Source organism: Neophocaena asiaeorientalis, unplaced genomic scaffold (genome assembly GCF_003031525.2).
Source record: "Neophocaena asiaeorientalis asiaeorientalis breed wild unplaced genomic scaffold, Neophocaena_asiaeorientalis_V1.1 scaffold134, whole genome shotgun sequence".
In the NCBI taxonomy this organism is placed as follows: domain Eukaryota; kingdom Metazoa; phylum Chordata; class Mammalia; order Artiodactyla; family Phocoenidae; genus Neophocaena; species Neophocaena asiaeorientalis.
Genome location: NW_020185339.1, coordinates 29,775,674 through 29,794,495, shown reverse-complemented (window position 1 = coordinate 29,794,495; position 18,822 = coordinate 29,775,674). Strand labels below are relative to the sequence as shown.

General features: G+C 48.5%; 1 protein-coding gene across 1 annotated transcript in view; it reads left to right on the top strand.

Annotated features, from left to right (window-relative positions):
• The window catches only part of PFKM (phosphofructokinase, muscle), a 42,196-nt gene that overhangs the window by 18,554 nt on the left and 4,820 nt on the right, over positions 1-18,822 (top strand). Inside the window, exons 3-17 of the mRNA XM_024736990.1 lie at positions 1,144-1,236; positions 8,896-8,969; positions 9,828-9,905; positions 11,541-11,730; positions 11,959-12,124; positions 12,876-12,920; positions 13,338-13,446; positions 13,559-13,654; positions 13,917-14,009; positions 14,557-14,682; positions 15,769-15,833; positions 16,341-16,404; positions 17,098-17,247; positions 18,342-18,412; positions 18,768-18,822. The exon at positions 18,768-18,822 is cut by the window's right edge and continues 13 nt beyond it. Coding sequence (XP_024592758.1) covers positions 1,144-1,236; positions 8,896-8,969; positions 9,828-9,905; positions 11,541-11,730; positions 11,959-12,124; positions 12,876-12,920; positions 13,338-13,446; positions 13,559-13,654; positions 13,917-14,009; positions 14,557-14,682; positions 15,769-15,833; positions 16,341-16,404; positions 17,098-17,247; positions 18,342-18,412; positions 18,768-18,822 — 1,475 coding nt within the window. The remainder of the gene's footprint in view (positions 1-1,143; positions 1,237-8,895; positions 8,970-9,827; positions 9,906-11,540; positions 11,731-11,958; positions 12,125-12,875; positions 12,921-13,337; positions 13,447-13,558; positions 13,655-13,916; positions 14,010-14,556; positions 14,683-15,768; positions 15,834-16,340; positions 16,405-17,097; positions 17,248-18,341; positions 18,413-18,767) is intronic.

The following is an 18,822-nucleotide window of genomic DNA, read 5'->3' as shown; positions in this document are numbered from 1 at the left end:
TATTTAAAGGTCATCAGCTCCTGTTCGTGTGAATGAATCCTCCCTCCACCGAGGCCTCAGGGGCCTATGACCTTCCCATGGAGGTTTATTTTGTGTCTCAAATAGAGTGGAGAAGGGAAGCACAAGCAGAGGGAGACCAGCTGTTGTAGTAAGGAATTCAGGTGGAAAGAGGCAATGAGGACAGAAAGGAAGAGAAGGATAAGGGAAGATAATAAGAAGGAAGAATAATAGGGTTTGGTAACCGTTTTGATTCTGAGAGTAAAGAGGAGATAAATTTAAAAAATAACAGATTTTAGCCGGGATAACTGGGAGAGTGATGGTTCCATTGGCATTTTTATGGATACGAAAGTAGGTCTTTTGTTTTCCTTTGAGAGAGAGAAGCCCTAAAGACAAAAATAGGAAGGTGTTCACATGTCACGTGTACATATCTGTGTATATGTGGCAGTGATTTTGTGTTACTCTTCCCATTTGATAGTATTTAGTGTGAGGAACAAGGCCTGAAGATAAAGGATCAAGAGATGCTTAGGAGGCAGAGACCCTGAGAGGGATGGGAAAAGCCAGAGAAAGTCCCTAACCACTCCTGAGCCTGAACCGTTATTTTGCCCGAGCTCCAATGTGCCTCTATAACCTCAAACTCCTGTTCTAGCTTAGCCCAATTCCATCACACCCGACCCTAATCTTCACCATAACCCACCCTGCCCTTGCTTTTCTGCTTCCACTTCGCTAGTTTTCAGTGCCCCAAGCCTCATCTGATTCCTATCCGCTGCAACAGCCCTTCCCTTCATTAAAAGGGAGGAATCTTTGAGGCTAAATTAACTTTTTCCTTTCTCATTTCTGTTCAGTCACCCACCCTTCTCCTTGACCTTAGCGCATTCTCCAGGTAGGCTCCAATTGGGGTGGGAGGCATTAGCGAGGATTTTTGCAGTCTTGGGCTTGATTTCTGTGACATTTCAGCTTGTCACTCTGTGGGGTGTGGCTCTCTTCTGGAGGAAGTCCAAAGATCCCAGGCTGCCAAGCTCAGACTCGGTGCAGTGGGAGAGCCTGACTGAGGTGGCTGTAGCCAGTCTAACAGAGCCATCACTCCCTGAGCTCATAGCACCTTGATCCCGCTGTGTCTTAACTGGCCATTCTCTTGAATTCTAGAGTGGATCATGACCCATGAAGAGCACCATGAAGCCAAAACCCTGGGGGTTGGCAAAGCCATCGCCGTGTTAACCTCCGGTGGCGATGCCCAAGGTAAGGAGGAGGGCCCAGCTTGGGGGGAGACGAAAGCCGTGGCTTGGAGGCTGCCTTGAATTTCCTCACTTCCCTAGCCTGTAGAACAGAACTATCCTCCTGAAGATCCTCCTGCTGTAGATTCACGCTGGAATATTGGGCTTCCCTAAAACTCCGTTAGATCTAAGTCCACAGTGCTTTTGGATTTCATTTGCTCTACTTTTATTTACTTAAGTCTCCATAAATCATCTTTCCAAGTTTCTCTGAAGATTTGGGACCATTTGGTCCTTTGGTACCTAGAAAACTGGTGTTTTCTCAAGCAACATTGGAAAGAAATAGACTAAAGAGATAAAATTGTTGAGGGGGCAGTAGGTGGATTCACTTCAAGTACGTTGGAAATGATGGGGAAGGGAGGAGATTTGGCATTGGTATTTGGTGGGCCCTAGTGAATCTTCAGGTACCAGTTCTGATGTCTGCAGAGCTCCTGCACTGTCCAGGGTTAGGTGCCTCACTCTTACAGCACAGTTCCTTCTACTAGGCACACTTCTGCGTCATTCTGTCATTCTCTGGCCTTTCTTCCCCTTCCATTCCTTTAACCCTTGAACAGACGGGAACAGCAGCAGTTAATCAGTACATATCCAAGGGGGTGGGGCAGAAAGCAAAGCCAGAGAGAACCCGTCTCTGGGTTGAGTCCAAGAAACCTAGGAGTCAGAAATATCAGGTATATGGAAAGATGAAGTGGCAGATAGGGGATGTGGTGTCTTTTTCTCAATTTATTATTTATTTATTTATTTTTACTGTTTTCCCTCTTTGATGTACGTTCTTGTATATCGTAATTTGTGATGTGTTGAAGAGAGGCAGAATTTCTTTGAAAGGGATACTAGGACATGGAGACTGTGATGAGGAAAAGAGAGAAAGAAGGGGATGTCAGCTAGCCTCCCCTTCCCTCTGCTCCACTCTCCCTAGGCTTTCCTAGACTTTGTGTCAAGCACCCACTTTGTTTAGTGCCCTGTCCTGTGTGTTGTGGGGAAGTTGATTTCCTTCGGGAACTTTAATGAGGAAAGATATCATACATTACTAGAATTCTTACGTAAGGCACATAAATAAAAATAATCAAGTGTGTCTTAACCAAGTAGAATCCACTTATGTAATGAAATGATAGGCGTTGGTTGGATTAACCAGGGAAAAGTTCATGAAAAAGATAGATTTCAAGAAACTGAACTCGTCATTTAAGTAAAGTGCTTAGAATAGTACATGATGCAATAAATGCATTACTAATTAAATAAAAAGTGAATTGTTGAGCATCTGCTGTGTGCCAAACAGGATGGTAGGCACTAAGGCTACATCAGTGGAAAAGTCACACACCATCTTTGCTCTTCTGATCCTTCTTATTAGTATATTGGTTAAGCTAGACTTTAAGTATATTTTAAACTAATGTTTATAACTGTGATATATTATGAACAGGAGAACGCTCTAATGAGGAAACAGGAAGGAGGGCACAGAGGCCTGAGTTTAGGAATAGGAGCCAGATTAGGAATGCAGAGCCCTCCTGGAGGCTGTAGAGACTGCTGACCTGGCTTCTGTTGCTTCTCTCTCCTCTCCTGGAAAGAATCCCATGCCAATAATGAGTTCTTCAACAGGAACTCTGAGTGTTGATCCTAAAACCTTGGTAGGATGGCCTGTGGAATTGTATTGTCAGATTAGGGGAAGTGAGAGCCTGCTAAAAATTCCAGATGAAGCACACAGAGTTCTGCATTTATGAAAAAGTAGAGCTTCCTGGAAAGGGAAAGAGGTTAAAAAAAAAAAAAAAAAAAAGGTCTAAGATTTAACATGGGTCCAAGAGCAGCAGAGCCCTCTCAGCTTCTGATCCTGAGCAGAGAGACCCTCTTATTCTAGAGATGCCCATCACCCACTTTAAGGGAAGGATCGTCTTCTGTGGAGGCAGGGGCTATTGATAAGCTCATTTCTGGAGGGCCCAACTGGACTGACGCCTATGGGATTCTGTGACAGGCACAGTGTACCCAGGGAAACACCCCACTGTGAATCCCCATAACATCACAGGTGCATGTCAGTAGGGACTGAGAGTGGTAGAGGATGGAATTCTAGGGAGGAAGGAAGCAAAACAGAAAACTCAAAGTAGAGCTGAGAGGTCCCAACTGAGAGAGCAGCTCAAATGCAGAAGTGACCTTCCTGGAGATGGGTTTGAGGGGCCCTAGTTCTCACAGGGAAAGGGCACAGAAAGGTTTTTCCCTAGAGGCTGTGGGACACATGGGAAAGTGAGTTTGGGCTCTATAAGATCAAGAGGGGCCTCAGCTCTGTCATTCCCTGAACTTAGCAAGGCTAGTAACCTCTTAAAGTAGAAGAGTGGCCAGGAATCAGACATCCTGAACTCAGAAACTGGGCTGATTAGATACCAAATCCTAACTCCCTTTCCAGCCCAGAAGTGGTCCAGTCCTCTTAAAACCATGCTACATTTGGCCTTATGAAATCGGCATATTCTGCTGGAGAGGACCTCAGTCATCTACTCTACCCCTCTGTCTCCAGACAGGCAGTCCATTCCAAATGCATGTTTATCCTATTTTTAAAGGTTCACAGGAACAGGATTCTATTCCCTCTCTGGATTGCTGTTGTAGGATTTACAATTTTTAATTGCATATCCATCAGAAAGTATAATTCACATCTAACAAATATTTGCTCCTCATGTCCTTTATTTGTTATTTAATGTTCAGTTAGGGTAGAAAGAAACTTTTCAGCAAAAAGGTAGTGACCAAGTCATACATTGTTTCTTCTTCTATCTCATGTCATAGAGACCCATCACCCCTAGTTCTCCCTAAAGCCTCTTCCCAACAGGCTGTAATTGGAGACTCCAAAGTATGTGCGTCTGATGCTCTCCAGAGCCCCTCCTGGCTGTACCCAGAGTACCCACTGGATGGTGCCTGTAATCTTATCCTTCATCTTGCTTCTAATAAGTCAGACAGCTGCTCATAGAGGGTTATTTAGGGCAACATGGAGCAGCCAAAGACTGGCCTGGGACCAGAAGAGGCCAGTGATGTTAAGTAGGAGAGCCCAGAGAATTCCTGGGGGGGCTTCCCTGGTGGTGCAGTGGTTGGGGGTCCGCCTGCCGATGCAGGGGACATGGGTTCGTGCCCCGGTCCGGGAAGATCCCACATGCTGCGGAGCGGCTGGGCCCGTGAGCCATGGCCGCTGAGCCTGCGCGCCTGGAGCCTGTGCTCCGCGGTAGGAGAGGCCACAACAGTGAGAGGCCCGCTAGATTCCATCCCTGGTCAGGAACTGAGATCCCGCATGCTGCACAGAACTGCCAAAAAAAAAAAAAAAAAGAATTGCTGGGACTTTCTAGTGTAAGCTATCTATACAGCCCAGTCTGTGATTTCTAGGGAACTAGGGGTTTGAGACACAGGCACAGAGGCACAAAAGGGGTCCTAAAACTCGATTTCTAGGGAAACACTCAGATATCCAATTCAGAGGCAGGAAGGATGACCTCTGGAGGTTGATACGGTTGAAGTGAGAAGGCAGAGGGAGGAGAAAAGAGAATCTTCTTATGGGATTTCTCTTCTGCCCAATGGATTTGGATATTTCCTGTCCACCATCTGTTTGCTTTACACTTAAAACCTTTTACGTGATTTGTTTTCCTTAAATGTTTTCTCCCCTACTCTTGCTCACCTACGGAGCAGGAAACAGCATTCCAGCCTATATGTTTCAGAAGGTTTTTTCCTTACTTCTTAAGATTACAGATTTATACTCCGGGACTCCAGGTATCCGAAAGAGAATTCCATAGGCCTCGTGAAAGTCTAGAAAATAAATAAACAATAGTTTCGTATCTGTTCTGATCTTTTTAAGTTGAGTTTATTCATCTTTCCTAAAGCACTGATGGCTTTGTGTTGACTCTAACCTTTTCATACACACAGGCTTTTCCTAAAGCTTCTGAGAAGCCCCCTTCCTTTACAGATTTTTGTTTTGATTCGTTTAAGTCCTTCAATTAGACTTCTAGACTTCATGGGGCTTTGCCTTAGTGATGTCATAAGTAAGTTTTCTTTTTTTTTTTAACATCTTTATTGGAGTATAATTGCTTTACAATGGTGTGTTAGTTTCTGCTTTATAACAAAGTGAATCAGCTATACATATACATATATCCCCATGACCCCTCCCTCTTGCGTCTCCCTCCCATTCTCCCTATCCCACCCCGCTAGGTCGTCACAAAGCACCGAGCTGATCTCCCTGTGCTATGCGGCTGCTTCCCACTAGCTTTCCATTTTACGTTTAGTAGTGTATATATGTCCATGCCACTCTCTTCACTTCGTCCCAGCTTACCCTTCCCCCTCCCTGTGTCCTCAAGTCCATTCTCTACGTCTGCGTCTTTATTCCTGTCCTGCCCCTAGGTTCTTCAGAACCTTCTTTTTTTCTTTTTTAAGATTCCATATATATGTGTTAGCATACAGTATCTGTTTTTCTCTTTCTGACTTACTTCACTCTGTATGAGGTAAGTTTTGACATCATTGCTCACCAATGACCTCTTGTTGGCAAGCCCAACCTTCTCGTCCTCACCTTAGATCAATTATCAGATGCATTTGGCAATGTTCCCACTTCTTGAAACTGTCTCCTTTGGCTTCCAAGACATTGCTAAGTCCTGGTTCTCCTCTTGCCTTTCTTGCTAGTTAATTTTCCTCATGGAACCGCTGTTAGTTTTCATCATGTTAGTTTTAGTTTTAGTTTAATGTTAATTAGTGTTAGTGTTAGTTTTCATCATGGAACTCCTCTTTCTCTGCCCATTCCTTCAATGTTGGTTTTCCTCAGGGTTCCATTCCTTGCCCTTTTCCCGTCTAATTTTACGTATTTTCTTGAGGCAGTCTCTTCCAACTCCACATCGATGTTCCACAAGAACTTCAAACTCAACAGATCCAAATATAAATATATCACCCCTACCCCTACCTTCCCGAACCAAAAGCCGCCTCTGCTCAGTTAACTGCACCACCGTTTTCCCCGTGGCCTAAGCCAGTCACGGGACATCTCCTCCTTCCTCTCCAACACCTTGAAATCTAATCACATGGCCGATTAGATGGAAGTCCTGTTGCTTCTGTTTCCTAGGCGTCTCTTGTCCAATATCTCTGTTTTTTCCTAAATGCCACTCTCCCAGTCTAGGCCCTCATCGTTTTTGTCTAGGCTGCCATCTAACCCTAGTGTCACCTCTTTCATTCTGTCTTTCACATTGCTGCCAGAGTGATCTTTCTGATACTTAAATCTCATCATGTCCCACCGCTCTAAAAGTTCTTCAAAGATTCCCTGTTGCTTGCAACTTCTTTTTAAGGTTACAGACCCCTTTAAGAATCAAGTGAGGGGGCTTCCCTGGTGGCGCAGTGGTTGAGCGTCTACCTGCCAATGCAGGGGACGCAGGTTCGTGCCCTGGTCCGGGAAGTGAAAAAAAAAAAAAAAAAAAAAAAAAAGAATCAAGTGAGGGTGGTCCAGTGGTTAAGACTCCATAATTCTACTGAAGGGGCTGCAGGTTTGATCCCAGGTCCGGCGGGGAACTAGGATCCTGCATGCCATGCGGTGCGGCCAAAAAAAAATCAAATGAAAGTTGTGGACCTTCTCCCAAAAGAAATGCCTGTGCCCACAAAGCTTTTCATATAGTTTCATGGGGTTCATGGATTCCCTGAAACTATCACCCATGGATCCCCAGTCAAGCCCTGGCCTTCAGAATAAAAGCCAGACTTCCTCGCTGGGCACACAGGTGCCTGCCCATCTGTGTAGCTTCATCTCGCCATCATTTTACATTTTATTCTTTATAATACTGAATTTCCTAAGGTTATTTCTTGACCCTCACCTTTATTTGTGCTATTCCTCCTGTCTATAACATTCTCCCCAAATTCATCCGCCTAGCAAAAAGATTTGAAAGGAAATTATCCTTTAGGCCTCAGGACAAATGCTGTGTTTTCTGTATCACCTTCACTGGCTTCCTCCTGGCAGCGTAGATGTTCCTTTTCCTTGTCCCCGCTGCACTTTGTATAAATCCCCTCCACATGGATCCAATTTGGAATAACACTATAATTCTTCCCAAGTCTTGAGGACCATTCCTGAGTCCTTTATCTTTGTATCCCCAGACTCTCTATCATTCCGTGATGCGTACCCAGTGCCTACATAGTGTCAGGAGCATGAGAGGTATTTAATAAATATTTGTTCAGCAAGTGAATGAACCTCCAATTTAATTTGGAGCTTGTCGCCATGTAATACCAACCTTTGTCGGCCTGCAAACAAACAAACCCCCAAAACAGACATTCTGGTCTTTTTGATTCTATTCCATTCCAGATAGCTTTGGATAATGCAATAGTTTGTTGTGGATTTTAGTCTGCTGCTGCAGACTTTTCCAGTTACTGACTTCTCTAGTGCTCGCTGGTATATGATATTTCCCCAGGCAGGGTTAAGGACCCTATGAATAGATTTTAGATTGAAACAAAAATGTGTAATGTATACAGGGGTATCTGAGGGAGGGTGATTAAAGTGGTTCGCAAGAAGCTGATCCATTACAGCATCACCTCCTCACATTACAAGGTAAGACAGGGTTACCAGGATCAAGACCCAGGAATGTCTCACCAGTGAGGCTGTGCTGAGCACAGTAAGCAGTGGCATCGTCTCTACTGTGGAGGTCTTCACAACCGTGTGTTGTGTGTTGAGACAGGTCAGCTCCTCCCCATACTCTTGGGAGAGAGTTCTTGTCATTGAGTAGCTACCAGGAGAAGGATAGTACTCACATGGGAAAAGGAGGAAAGGCTCTCCTCTCTGTTTCAGCCCTAATTGTTTCTCCCAGTGGAAACAGAATAATTGGCAGTGTGATTTGTAAGTTCCTCATACACATGTTACACACAGGGTCACAGGAGAAGATCAGTGCGGGAGAAGGAGAGCATAGAGTCTCCACAAATTCTGTCTGCACGCTTGGTCACAACCTCTTCTGGTAGTTTGGGAGCCAGAGAATCTCAGTATGTGGTGTACACTGGAACATACACCAACTCAATGACACTAAAAAAAAGCTGTGTGTGTATGGAGACTGGGAGAATCCACCAGCCAGTAATTGTGCTCAAGAACAGCTTGTGAATGGTCAGGTCACTGAGCCCCAGAGAGCCATGTCTTTGTCCTGAAAAGCCTATACAAGCTGGATACCTAGATTCAATGCAGAAGGCAAGGAGAAGCCTCGTACAGACATTGGGATCAGCATGGAGGTCAGCAGTGTTGGTTGAGACATTTAGGATTTGGATTAAAAGCTGAGCTCGTCCCAGCTCTGTGACCTCGACCTCTTTGAACTTCAGTTTCCAAATCTGTAGAATGGAGGCAACTCCAGAGCTGTGGATAGGATTAAATGAGTTGGCGATCGACAAGCATCTAGCAGCAGCTAACCCCACAATAAGCATTCAGGATTGTTATCCCCCAGATTGCCCTGGCAAGGAAAGGTCTTAGGAAAGATGGGGTTTGGGGGGGAGGGGAGAGGGATGGAGGTAACTTGTGCTATATTAACATTGAATGAAGTAATTCAGTGTTAGTGGTGAGGCCAGAAGAATTGGATGAGAGGATTCTAGATTCAGAGAAAAGCCTTAGAAAAGGACTGTCTCAGATCCTAGAGTCCAGGGCTGCTTTTCTTAGGATAACCTCTCTCTGACACTTTCCTCCTTGCAGGTATGAATGCTGCTGTCAGGGCTGTGGTTCGAGTTGGCATCTATACTGGTGCCCGTGTCTTCTTTGTCCATGAGGTTGGTTCTCTGCTCTGCTCCCCATTGTTCTTTCTCTGGTTTCTCCTTCCCCTCCCCACCCTCTTTCCTTACCTCCCAGTTACGTTGCTGTGTCTGGTTAGTCTTGGTTCCCTGTCTTCACAAGTCACCCCTCCCCACTCGGAGCTCCAGTAATGACGGTGGGTCCCAGGGATCTGCAGGCTGGGTCCTCGTGTTGCCTATTCGATTTAATGTAAGAAGTAGCTCTGTCCTCCCTTTACTTCCCCCAAGAGAAGAGAAGGTGAAATGCGTTAGTATTTCACAGCAAATTCAATACATCCAGAGACAGAGCCCTAGGAGGGACAGAGCCCTAGAGTCCCACTGTGTTTCTGCAGTTTGCCTTACTTTCTGAGGTTCTAAGTCCTCTTTGGTTCCCTCCTCTCCTTTTCCTCTCATCCTTTATCCACTCTTCTTTCCATAAGGTCTGTCTGCCTTTCTTCTCTCAAACATTATAGTCTCTTATCTTTTCAAGTCACATTTATCTCCCTTCCTCCTTCCAACATACCCTTCTTTTCTTCCTCCATTGTTGGTTATCAAAACCATCTGTCATCTAGTTCCCCTGGGAGGAAATGGGATGAACCAAAAATAAGAGGAATCAAGATCAAATATTAGGAAGGGCATTCTGATGTTTAGAGAGCGAGAGAAACTAGAAGAGGGTTTTGAAAAAGCTGACGTCTCCTTCCTTGGACTGTGTTATTTTCAGGAGCACCCAGGCGTCAGTAATGGGAGGCGGGATGGGTGACTTGATTCTCAGAGAACCTCTTCCCAGGGACTTGGTCTTAATCCTGGGGGTTTGGGGGAAGCCTAGCAGAGGCTGAATGGGTGTAATGTACCCCACAGGGTTATCAAGGCCTGGTGGATGGTGGAGTTAACATCAGGGAAGCCACCTGGGAGAGTGTTTCCATGATGCTTCAGCTGGTATGTTGCAGAGGATTCCTGTCCCGTGTTTGTCCTGTTCTTGTCTCACCCCTACTTGGATTGGGGCTCGTGGTTTCCTGAATTCCCTGCCATGTGGTTTGATAAGAAGGGATTCTGTGACCAGAGAGGGGCTATGTTTGTCCTTTACTCTTTACATTTGAAAACATCACCCTGGTTTCCTGGGGCGGGATGGAGGATTGGGGGTGTGATCACGGGACACTTTGCTCTTTATAGAAAGGTCAGAGGCAAGACTTGAGGAACTGGCACGTAACAGGTCCTGCTCTGGGGTCACAGGGAAGGTCAGGCCCTGAAAATAACCTCATCAGAGTACTGGAGCCAGAGCCAGAGTAGAGCTGAAGTTTGCCAGTCCTCATGTGATGGCGATGAGGTGACCTGATACCAAACCTTTTAAGGAAGGAAGGAACCGAGAGAGCATTTTAGAGTTTAAAGAAGAATCTAAGATGATTTCTATTGTATCCACAGCCCTTTTTGCTACTTTCTCTACGTCATTCTATACTCATCTTCTGATTTACTGAAAAATCTGTACATTACATTTGTATCCTCATTCTTTACCTCAATCCCCTAAAAAAAAATCCATGGGAAGAAATTTAATGAGCAGCACTTTGTGAAGGTTTTATACAGGCAATGGTGCCTTCATAAAGTGGTCTGAGAACGAGCCAGGATTGCCCATCAATACCCCCAAAGTCATGGATGCCAGGAGTTCATATGATTTGTGAAAACCCTAAGTGTACTTTCCTCTCTTGGGGTGTCTACAAGCTCCTGGGGATTTAGGGCTTTCCATATTCAGAGCGGGTTTTTCCTGTGAATGCCTGGGTCTTGTGGCTCCTCCCACTAGCACACAGATCCCCAGGCGCAAAGGGGAAAGAGGATTAGCGGTGCCTTGTCCCTGTTGAAGTCACTGCTGCTGCTTCTTACACGTCTAAGATGAGAAAGATGGAGATTATTTCAGAAGCCTACAGACACGTGTGTATCCCTAGGTCTCTTTAGGACAGTCACAGTGACAAAGCCTTCAGTGGAATGGGCCCATCTTAGCAGTCTTCTAAGAAGTGTAGCAGAACATGGGAATGACCCTGTGATACTTCAGCCAGCGCCATCTCGCCTTCCTTTAGAAGGGGCCAGAAACAAAACAAAACAAAACAAAACAAAAACCAACTCAGTGAACTACAGGGAGGTTAAAAACAGGGGAAGCTCTGGGTAGGCCCACGCAAACCAAGCTGAAAATTAAGATAAAGTGAACAATCTTGAAGGCAGTCAGAGGAGTTAGGCAGATGAAGTAGAAACGTGTCCGAGGCAATCAAGACTCGCATGTCTTCTATCAGTGGCTAAGCTTGTACAATCATGTACCCTCAGACAACAGAGTTAAACATCAGTATCCGTGACTCCGGAATTTGAAACTCATGTGAACTTCATTCATCCTTTTCATGAAGAATAAAACTTTAAAACCACACACACACACAAGAAGGGGCCAGTGACTGTTCAGGATGTCAGGGGACTTCCCAGGGAGCCACGTGGTGATGCCAGCCCATCACACTGTCGGGATAGGGCAATCTTAGCATGTTGAGGCCGAATTTGGCCGCGTCACCTGGGGAGCTGACTCCCACCTCTTCCCCAAAGGGAGGCACGGTGATTGGAAGCGCCCGGTGCAAGGACTTTCGGGAACGAGAGGGCCGGCTCCGAGCTGCCCACAACCTGGTGAAGCGTGGGATCACCAACCTGTGCGTCATTGGGGGTGACGGCAGCCTCACCGGGGCCGACACCTTCCGCTCTGAGTGGAGTGACTTGTTGAGCGACCTCCAGAAATCAGGTGAGACGTTGCTCTCGTGAGTGTGGTTTCTGCGTATGGGCACACACACCCGCCTTTCCCTCCCATGGAAGAAAATTGTTGCCCAGACACAGAGGGCCGTCTTTGCCCTCTTTTATCTGCCATTGTCAACAGCTGCCATTGGCTGCAGCCCCTTTCCTCTCCAGTCACCTGCTCCCTAGCATGCCAGGGACCTCACCCAGTGCCTCCTGCTTTGCTTCCCCTTGTCAGGTAAGATCACAGTGGAGGAGGCTGCAAAGTCCAGGTACCTGAACATTGTGGGTCTGGTTGGCTCAATCGACAACGACTTTTGCGGCACTGACATGACCATTGGCACTGACTCTGCCCTGCACCGGATCATGGAGATTGTAGATGCCATCACCACTACCGCTCAGAGGTGAGGGCCCAGTGGGAGGAGGCGTGGGAGGGTGGCGCTGGGACAGACCAACCAGCTGGGGACTAGAGAAGGTGAAAGTGCTTGAGCTATGGTGACTACAGCGACCAGTTTTCTGGGACCAGAACATTGTTTTTAACTAAAAATTATCCCTAGAGCACTGAATTGCACTGCTCTATAGATGCCGTAAGACTTGCCTCTGGCCACTATCTACCCACTGTCCAAATGTGTCGCTCTGAGGCCTTCAATACCTGTGCGGTCTCCTAAATGATTAAAAATGATCTGTCTCCAGACTGAGACAAATCCAGGGAGCCCCAAACCTTTCCAACCGTGTCACAGAGATAGTAGTGGCCATTACGCCGCTGCTCCGAAGGGCAGGACTCGGGAAGCAGCGCAGGAGAATGGGAGGGCGGGGCGGGTGACAGTCTCCTGCAGGTTGGTCCTGGAGGGTTCAAGGTTAGTGGAGTCCTCCCTCCGATTCTTTTCCCTTCGCTCCTTCCCTTCCCAGGCCCCCTCCTTCCCAGGCACAGAGCCTCAGTACTGTCACCTTTTTCTGTGGTGTTTTCTCAGGCCAGGGACACCCTGTGGCTAAAGTGTTTACCCTGCATCTTCCAAGTGTCTCAGGAGACCTGCTAGAAAGCCCACGGCGTAAATGCATCTCGCCGAGAGGTTCCTTGGCCTCAGTGTGGGTGGGGGCTTGGTCCTGGCCGTAGGGCCGCTTGGACTGTGCAAGCCCTATGTCTGTCTCTTACAGCCACCAGAGGACGTTTGTGTTAGAAGTGATGGGCCGGCACTGTGGGTAAGATCCCCCACCTTGGCTCGTTTATGCCATGGACCAGGCAATAGCCCTTTCCTCTTCCCTGGGGAGTCCAGGGAGGCCTCCCAGTGGTGGCAGATTGGAGGTGTACACACTCCTCTTGGGGTGCCTGCCTTTCCCCGTCTCCACGCAGCCTCCCCATCCCACACATGCACGTGTGAAAGAGCAGACAGCGCTCTGAGATGCGGAGCCGCTGTGGCAGGTGAGCGTGGATAGAGGGGCTCTTCAGGGACAGAATCCCGCTGATTAGCGGGACCAGTGGGGCTCTTCCCCTCGCCCCAAGAATGAAACGGGGCTCCTCAGACCTTTCAGTGGCTATGGGACTAGGCCTCGTCAGGAACGGGAGAGGCTGTTGGTGGAGCGTAGCTCCTGGCGCGACGCTTCTGGCTCTTGTCTCAGATACCTGGCCCTTGTCACCTCTCTGTCCTGTGGGGCTGACTGGGTGTTTATTCCTGAGTGTCCGCCAGATGATGACTGGGAGGAGCACCTGTGTCGCCGGCTCAGCGAGGTACCGGCGCCTTATTTCGCCCTTTGAAACCCCTCGCCCTGCTCTGCTGCTGATCCCTTTCCTGTCCAGCAGTTTCGTAACACTGACCATGTTTTCCTTTGTTCTTGACCAGACAAGGAACCGTGGTTCTCGTCTCAACATCATCATTGTGGCTGAGGGTGCAATTGACAGGAACGGGAAACCAATCAGCTCAGAAGACATCAAAAACGTTAGTATGAATGGAGCCACAGAGGCCTTGACGCCTTACTCATCCTGGCCCCACTGCCGGGTGGTTTCTGAGTCTCCCCTGAGTCCTGCACGTCTCTCCCCAGCTTTCCTGCCCCCTGGTTTCCTCCCACCCAGGAATCATTACAAGATAAGAGGCTAAGTCATCCTTGGTTTATCTAGGTCCCTGCTTGTTTAGGGACCTTGACTTTAAGTCTAGGTCCTTGACTCTGTATCTCTCTCTGCCCCTCCCTTGATCCCTTCAGCTGGTGGTCAAGCGTCTGGGATATGATACCCGGGTCACCGTCTTGGGGCATGTGCAGCGGGGTGGGACACCGTCGGCCTTTGACAGAATCCTGGTAAGTCGTGGGGCTCTGGAACCCTCAACCTGCTGTCCTTTCCCAGCAGGACAGTGCCTCACCAGCACAGGGGCTTCAACCGTTGCTCATGCCACCCTGCCACCAGACTCGACTGCAGTGGCCCTTGACCCATTCCCATGTGCTCAAGAGTTCTCTTTTGTTGCAGAAAATGTTGGGAAATGATATGCTCCCCTAAGGTCTGATATCTTAGAGCTTTGAGCATGAGTGAAAGTATTAAGATCTAACCTCAGATACTCAGTTTGTACCCTCTTATCCTACTTTCATCAGGAAGGGAGTATTATTCAGCCCCAGTAATCCCCTTGATTACTATAGTGGATACGTTTCTCTGGAACCAGGTAGAATCCTTGGGGTTCAGGTGGCAAAAGGATGAAGAGTCATCAAGCTTTAGACAAAATCTGGGTCAGGAGGTAAAGCCCAGTGAGTTCTTGGCCACAGTCCTTAAATGCGGAACTCAACTCGTGATTTGGAAAGGGCCTTGAATGCCCAGAGGGAGAGGCTTGAACCAGACTGTCTCTGCTCCCTGCAGGGCAGCAGGATGGGTGTGGAAGCAGTGATGGCACTCTTGGAGGGGACCCCGGACACCCCAGCCTGTGTGGTGAGCCTCTCTGGTAACCAGGCTGTGCGCCTGCCCCTCATGGAGTGTGTCCAGGTGGTGAGTACTGACCCCAACCTGCCTTCCTGCCAGCCCCAAACCCGTCTCTGAGCTAGAGCTAATGGGGAAAGAGAGTAGCTGCCGAGGCTACCAGGGCGGGGGCAGGTGGAGAGGTGGCGCAGCACAGGAAGAGGCGTGTGGGGAAGGCAAACGATGGGCTTTGTGCAGGAGCTGTCACCTGTCTAACTAAGCCTCAGTTTTCCCATCCTCCAGATGTTGCTAAAGAAGATGCGAAACTCTGCATCCTACCTAGTAATGAGACCCATGCAGTCTCTCTCCAAACTTATTAAAAGCAGGGGAATACTATTAAGGTCTGGCTGGGTAGCTTATCCCTCTCTCTGATTTCTCCCTTGAACATGTTTCTCTGAACCAATATGAGGTTACTAAGAAACACTCACCTCGAGGGTGAGTATAAGGACTGGAGAGAAGACATGTAAATGGTCTGGAAGATGCTGAGTGCTCAGGAAGTGGTGGCTCTAGTTACGGAGGAATCGCTCCTCTGATACCACAGGGCAGATGCTGCGGCTGGAAGCTCAGGTGTCCGGTTGATTCTCAGGGCTGGCTCTCCGTCTCCTGGCTGCTTCTCTCTGAGACTTGGGAGTCCTAATGACCTACAGTCCAGACAAGCTCCAGCCTTGCCTGGAACCGTATCTCTAAAAGCCCCAAGCTGAAGCCGTGGCTCACAGAGCAGAAAGCAGTAGTTGGGAAGCACATGGCAGGGATCAGCCTTTCCTCCTAACTGGTTATCTGCAGGATCGTTTTATTTAGTCATTAGTTTAGAGGCTACTCTGAGGCTGGGGCCCTGGGTGTGGAATGGAGGAAGATGCTATCTTATGTGTGTACTCCTCCACTCTGCCCATCTTCGAATAAATAGAGCATAGAATCAGCCCTTTTCTTTTGCAGCTCATTACTCAGAAAATTAAGGAAAAACAAAGATACTTCTTCTGTGAAAGTTTGGGGGGCATAGAAAAGGTGGGGTACAGGATGGGCAGGATCCAATCACAAGCCCAGAGATGAGCAGGGTCTCAGTGTGGGATGGGAATCCAGCGCTGCTAGAGTCTGACTGTTGCCATGCTTGTCCCTCAGACCAAAGACGTGACCAAGGCCATGGTTGAGAGGAGATTTGATGAAGCCTTGAAGCTGAGAGGCCGGTGAGGAAATGACCAGGAGCTCACTAGCTACAGAAATCAGATGCCAGAATGAAGCCAAAAATCGACGTAGCTCCAGACCCAAAATAGGAGCTTCTGCTTTCTCCTCTTCTTATTGTCTCTGCAACAGTTTCTTCTGAGAATTAGTTGTGAGATGACCAGGTGGCTCAGTTCAGCCCAGGGATTCTCTCCCTGGCCTTAGCCTTTCATAGTCTGTCATTTCTATATGTGGACCCAGCTAGATCATAAGTTTCTCTAGGTGAGGGGGGAAGAGTGCTCAGGGAGTGTTTGGTGAGTTAGTGGCCTCTTTGCAGCCCCGCCCAATCCCTGCTCGGCCCCAGTTATGTCCTTAGAGGTTTGCCCTGTGGAACTTCACGCTGGGAGCAAAACTTCAGACCAGATCCCCTTGGCTGCTGGCCTTGGGGAATGGCCTGGAGACACCACCCCTCTCTCCCTCCCTCCCTCCCTCTCTCTCTCTCTCTCTCTCTCTCTCTCTCTGTACTTTTTTAGGAGCTTCATGAACAACTGGGAGGTATACAAGCTTCTGGCTCATGTCAGACCCCCAGTATCTAAGGTACTGGCAAGTTGCTCTCTTCCCTTATTCTCCCATTATGAAGTGCTACCCTCAATCCACACAACCTACTTCTTTGCCCGCCTGTAATCTTCAGTGCTGAGTCCTAGACCCCACTAAGATAATTTTCTCTCAGTCACCCCAGATGTAAGCCCATGTTCTTAGAGTGCCCTGAAGGTCTCTGAGCCAAGACCCACATCCAGTTTAAGGCTGACAAGATAGCATGCAAGGAATGGGAAAGAAGGCTCATGTATTATTTTCTCTGGGCAAATCTGGAATAATCACATCTAAATGTATTTGAGCCACCTCTTCCATTGGTGTAGTGGTTCTTAATTCCCCGCCCCCAGAGGGGATTCAGATCGGGGGTAGGGTCAGGAATATGCAGATTTAACAAGCTCGCTGGGTGGATCTGATACAGCAGGTGGTCCAAGGATCCCACTTTGGGAAACACTGCTCTGGAGGGTCTCCTATTCATTTTGCAGTGATACCTGGGATCAGGGAGCACAGCTTTATTTATTGATCTGTGATGAAGACTTTTTCTTCCCTCGTATGGGGGAGGGGACAGGCTGTGCTGGCGTTCCCTGGGGGAGGGGTGTGCTGTCAGGACCATAAGGGACTCAGAGTGTAGCTCCCCTCACTGACCTGTCCCCCCACCCCACTGCTGTCCCCTCTTTCCCCCTCTGCTTCCTTCTCCAGAGTGGCTCTTACACAGTGGCCGTGATGAACGTGGGGGCCCCGGCCGCAGGCATGAATGCCGCCGTCCGCTCCACCGTGAGAATCGGTCTCATCCAGGGCAACCGAGTGCTGGTTGTACACGACGGCTTCGAGGGCCTGGCCAAGGGTCAGGTACAGGGATACAAGGAAGGAGGGCGCTTACTTTGGGGCCAAGGAGCAGTGGTGCAGAGGTTAAGTGTAGTGGCTGACCTGCCTGTTCTCTTACCTTCCCCCATCCCTCACTGCCTTTTTCTCCTCTTGGGGTTCAAGCAGAAGTAGATACAGTAGTCCCCCCTTATCTGCTGGGGGCACATCCCCAGTGGATGCCTGAAACCACTATAGCACCAAACCCTAGGTACAGCTGATCTTGGAACAACTCGGGTTTGAACTGCATGGGCCCACTTATATGCAGAATTTTTTTTTTTTTTGGTGGGGGTGGGGCATGCTGCACGGCTTGTGCGATCTTAGTTCCCTGGCCTGAACCTGGGCCCACGGCAGTGAGAGCACCGAGTCCTAACCACTGGACCGCCGGGGAAGTCCCCAGAACTTTTCAGTGGCAAATACTGCAGTACTATATGATCCGGGGTTGGTTGGATCCACGAGTGCAGAGCGGTGGACGTGAGAGCTGACTGTCAAGTTACACGTGTACTTTTGACTACGCAGAGGGTTGGCACCCGACCCCCATGCTGTTTGGGGTCAGCTGTATACTATGTGTTTTTTCTGTACTAACGGGTGGGTGGCATATACATCGTGGACACACCGGGCAAAGGGATGACCCACGTCTTGGGTGGGATGGTGCAAGATTTCATCACACCACTCAGAACAGCATGCAATTTAAAACCTGTGAATGGTTTATTTCTGGAATTTTCCATTTAATATTTTTGGACTGAGATTGACCACAGGTAACTGAAAGCTTGGCAAGTGGAATCACAGATAAAGGGGGACTACTGTATTTAATTTTAGGGCAGTGGGAACAGGCCGTTGAAATGAACCCTTTGCAAACAACGCGTCTGATTTAATTCTCTGTCCCAGAGTTCAGCACAGGGCCTGGCGTAATCTAAGGCACTTAAGATGTGTGAACGAGCAGAAAGGGGAGGAAGTTGAGTGAGGTGGGAAAAGCTGGTGCCTGGCGTTCCTCTGTCCGGGCAGGTGGGTGTAGGGGCGGGGTCAGAGCTGAGGGAGTTGTGTCAGGCCACCGTGCGGACCTGTGCAACCTTTCCCTGCAGATCGAGGAGGCTGGCTGGAGCTATGTTGGGGGCTGGACTGGCCAAGGTGGTTCTAAACTTGGAACTAAAAGGTCAGTGCATTACAGGAGCGCCTCCTCCTCGTCGCCCTGAAAGGCGGGCCTTGGCACGCGGGCGTCAGTTCATCCAGTCGGGCTCTGCCTGACCAGTGCTGTCTCTGGGTCCGCTCCCCACAAGCTCACAGTTGCCTCATGGGGGCAGACGAGCCAATCCAGACATCTCTTAGCATCTCTGGCAACTCAGAGCCCCAGCGTGTATCCTCGGACGGGGATGAGAAAGTGGGGTAGGGAAGGGGGCACAAGTTAAGAAACTATAAACAAAGTGCCTTCTAACTCTAGCATTTCTCTCCTTCAATTTTGCTGTCTCTTCCCCAAATTCTATTCCCCTCCCCCTGCCCCAATCAACTAGAACTCTACCCAAGAAGAGCTTCGAACAGATCAGTGCCAACATCACCAAGATGAAC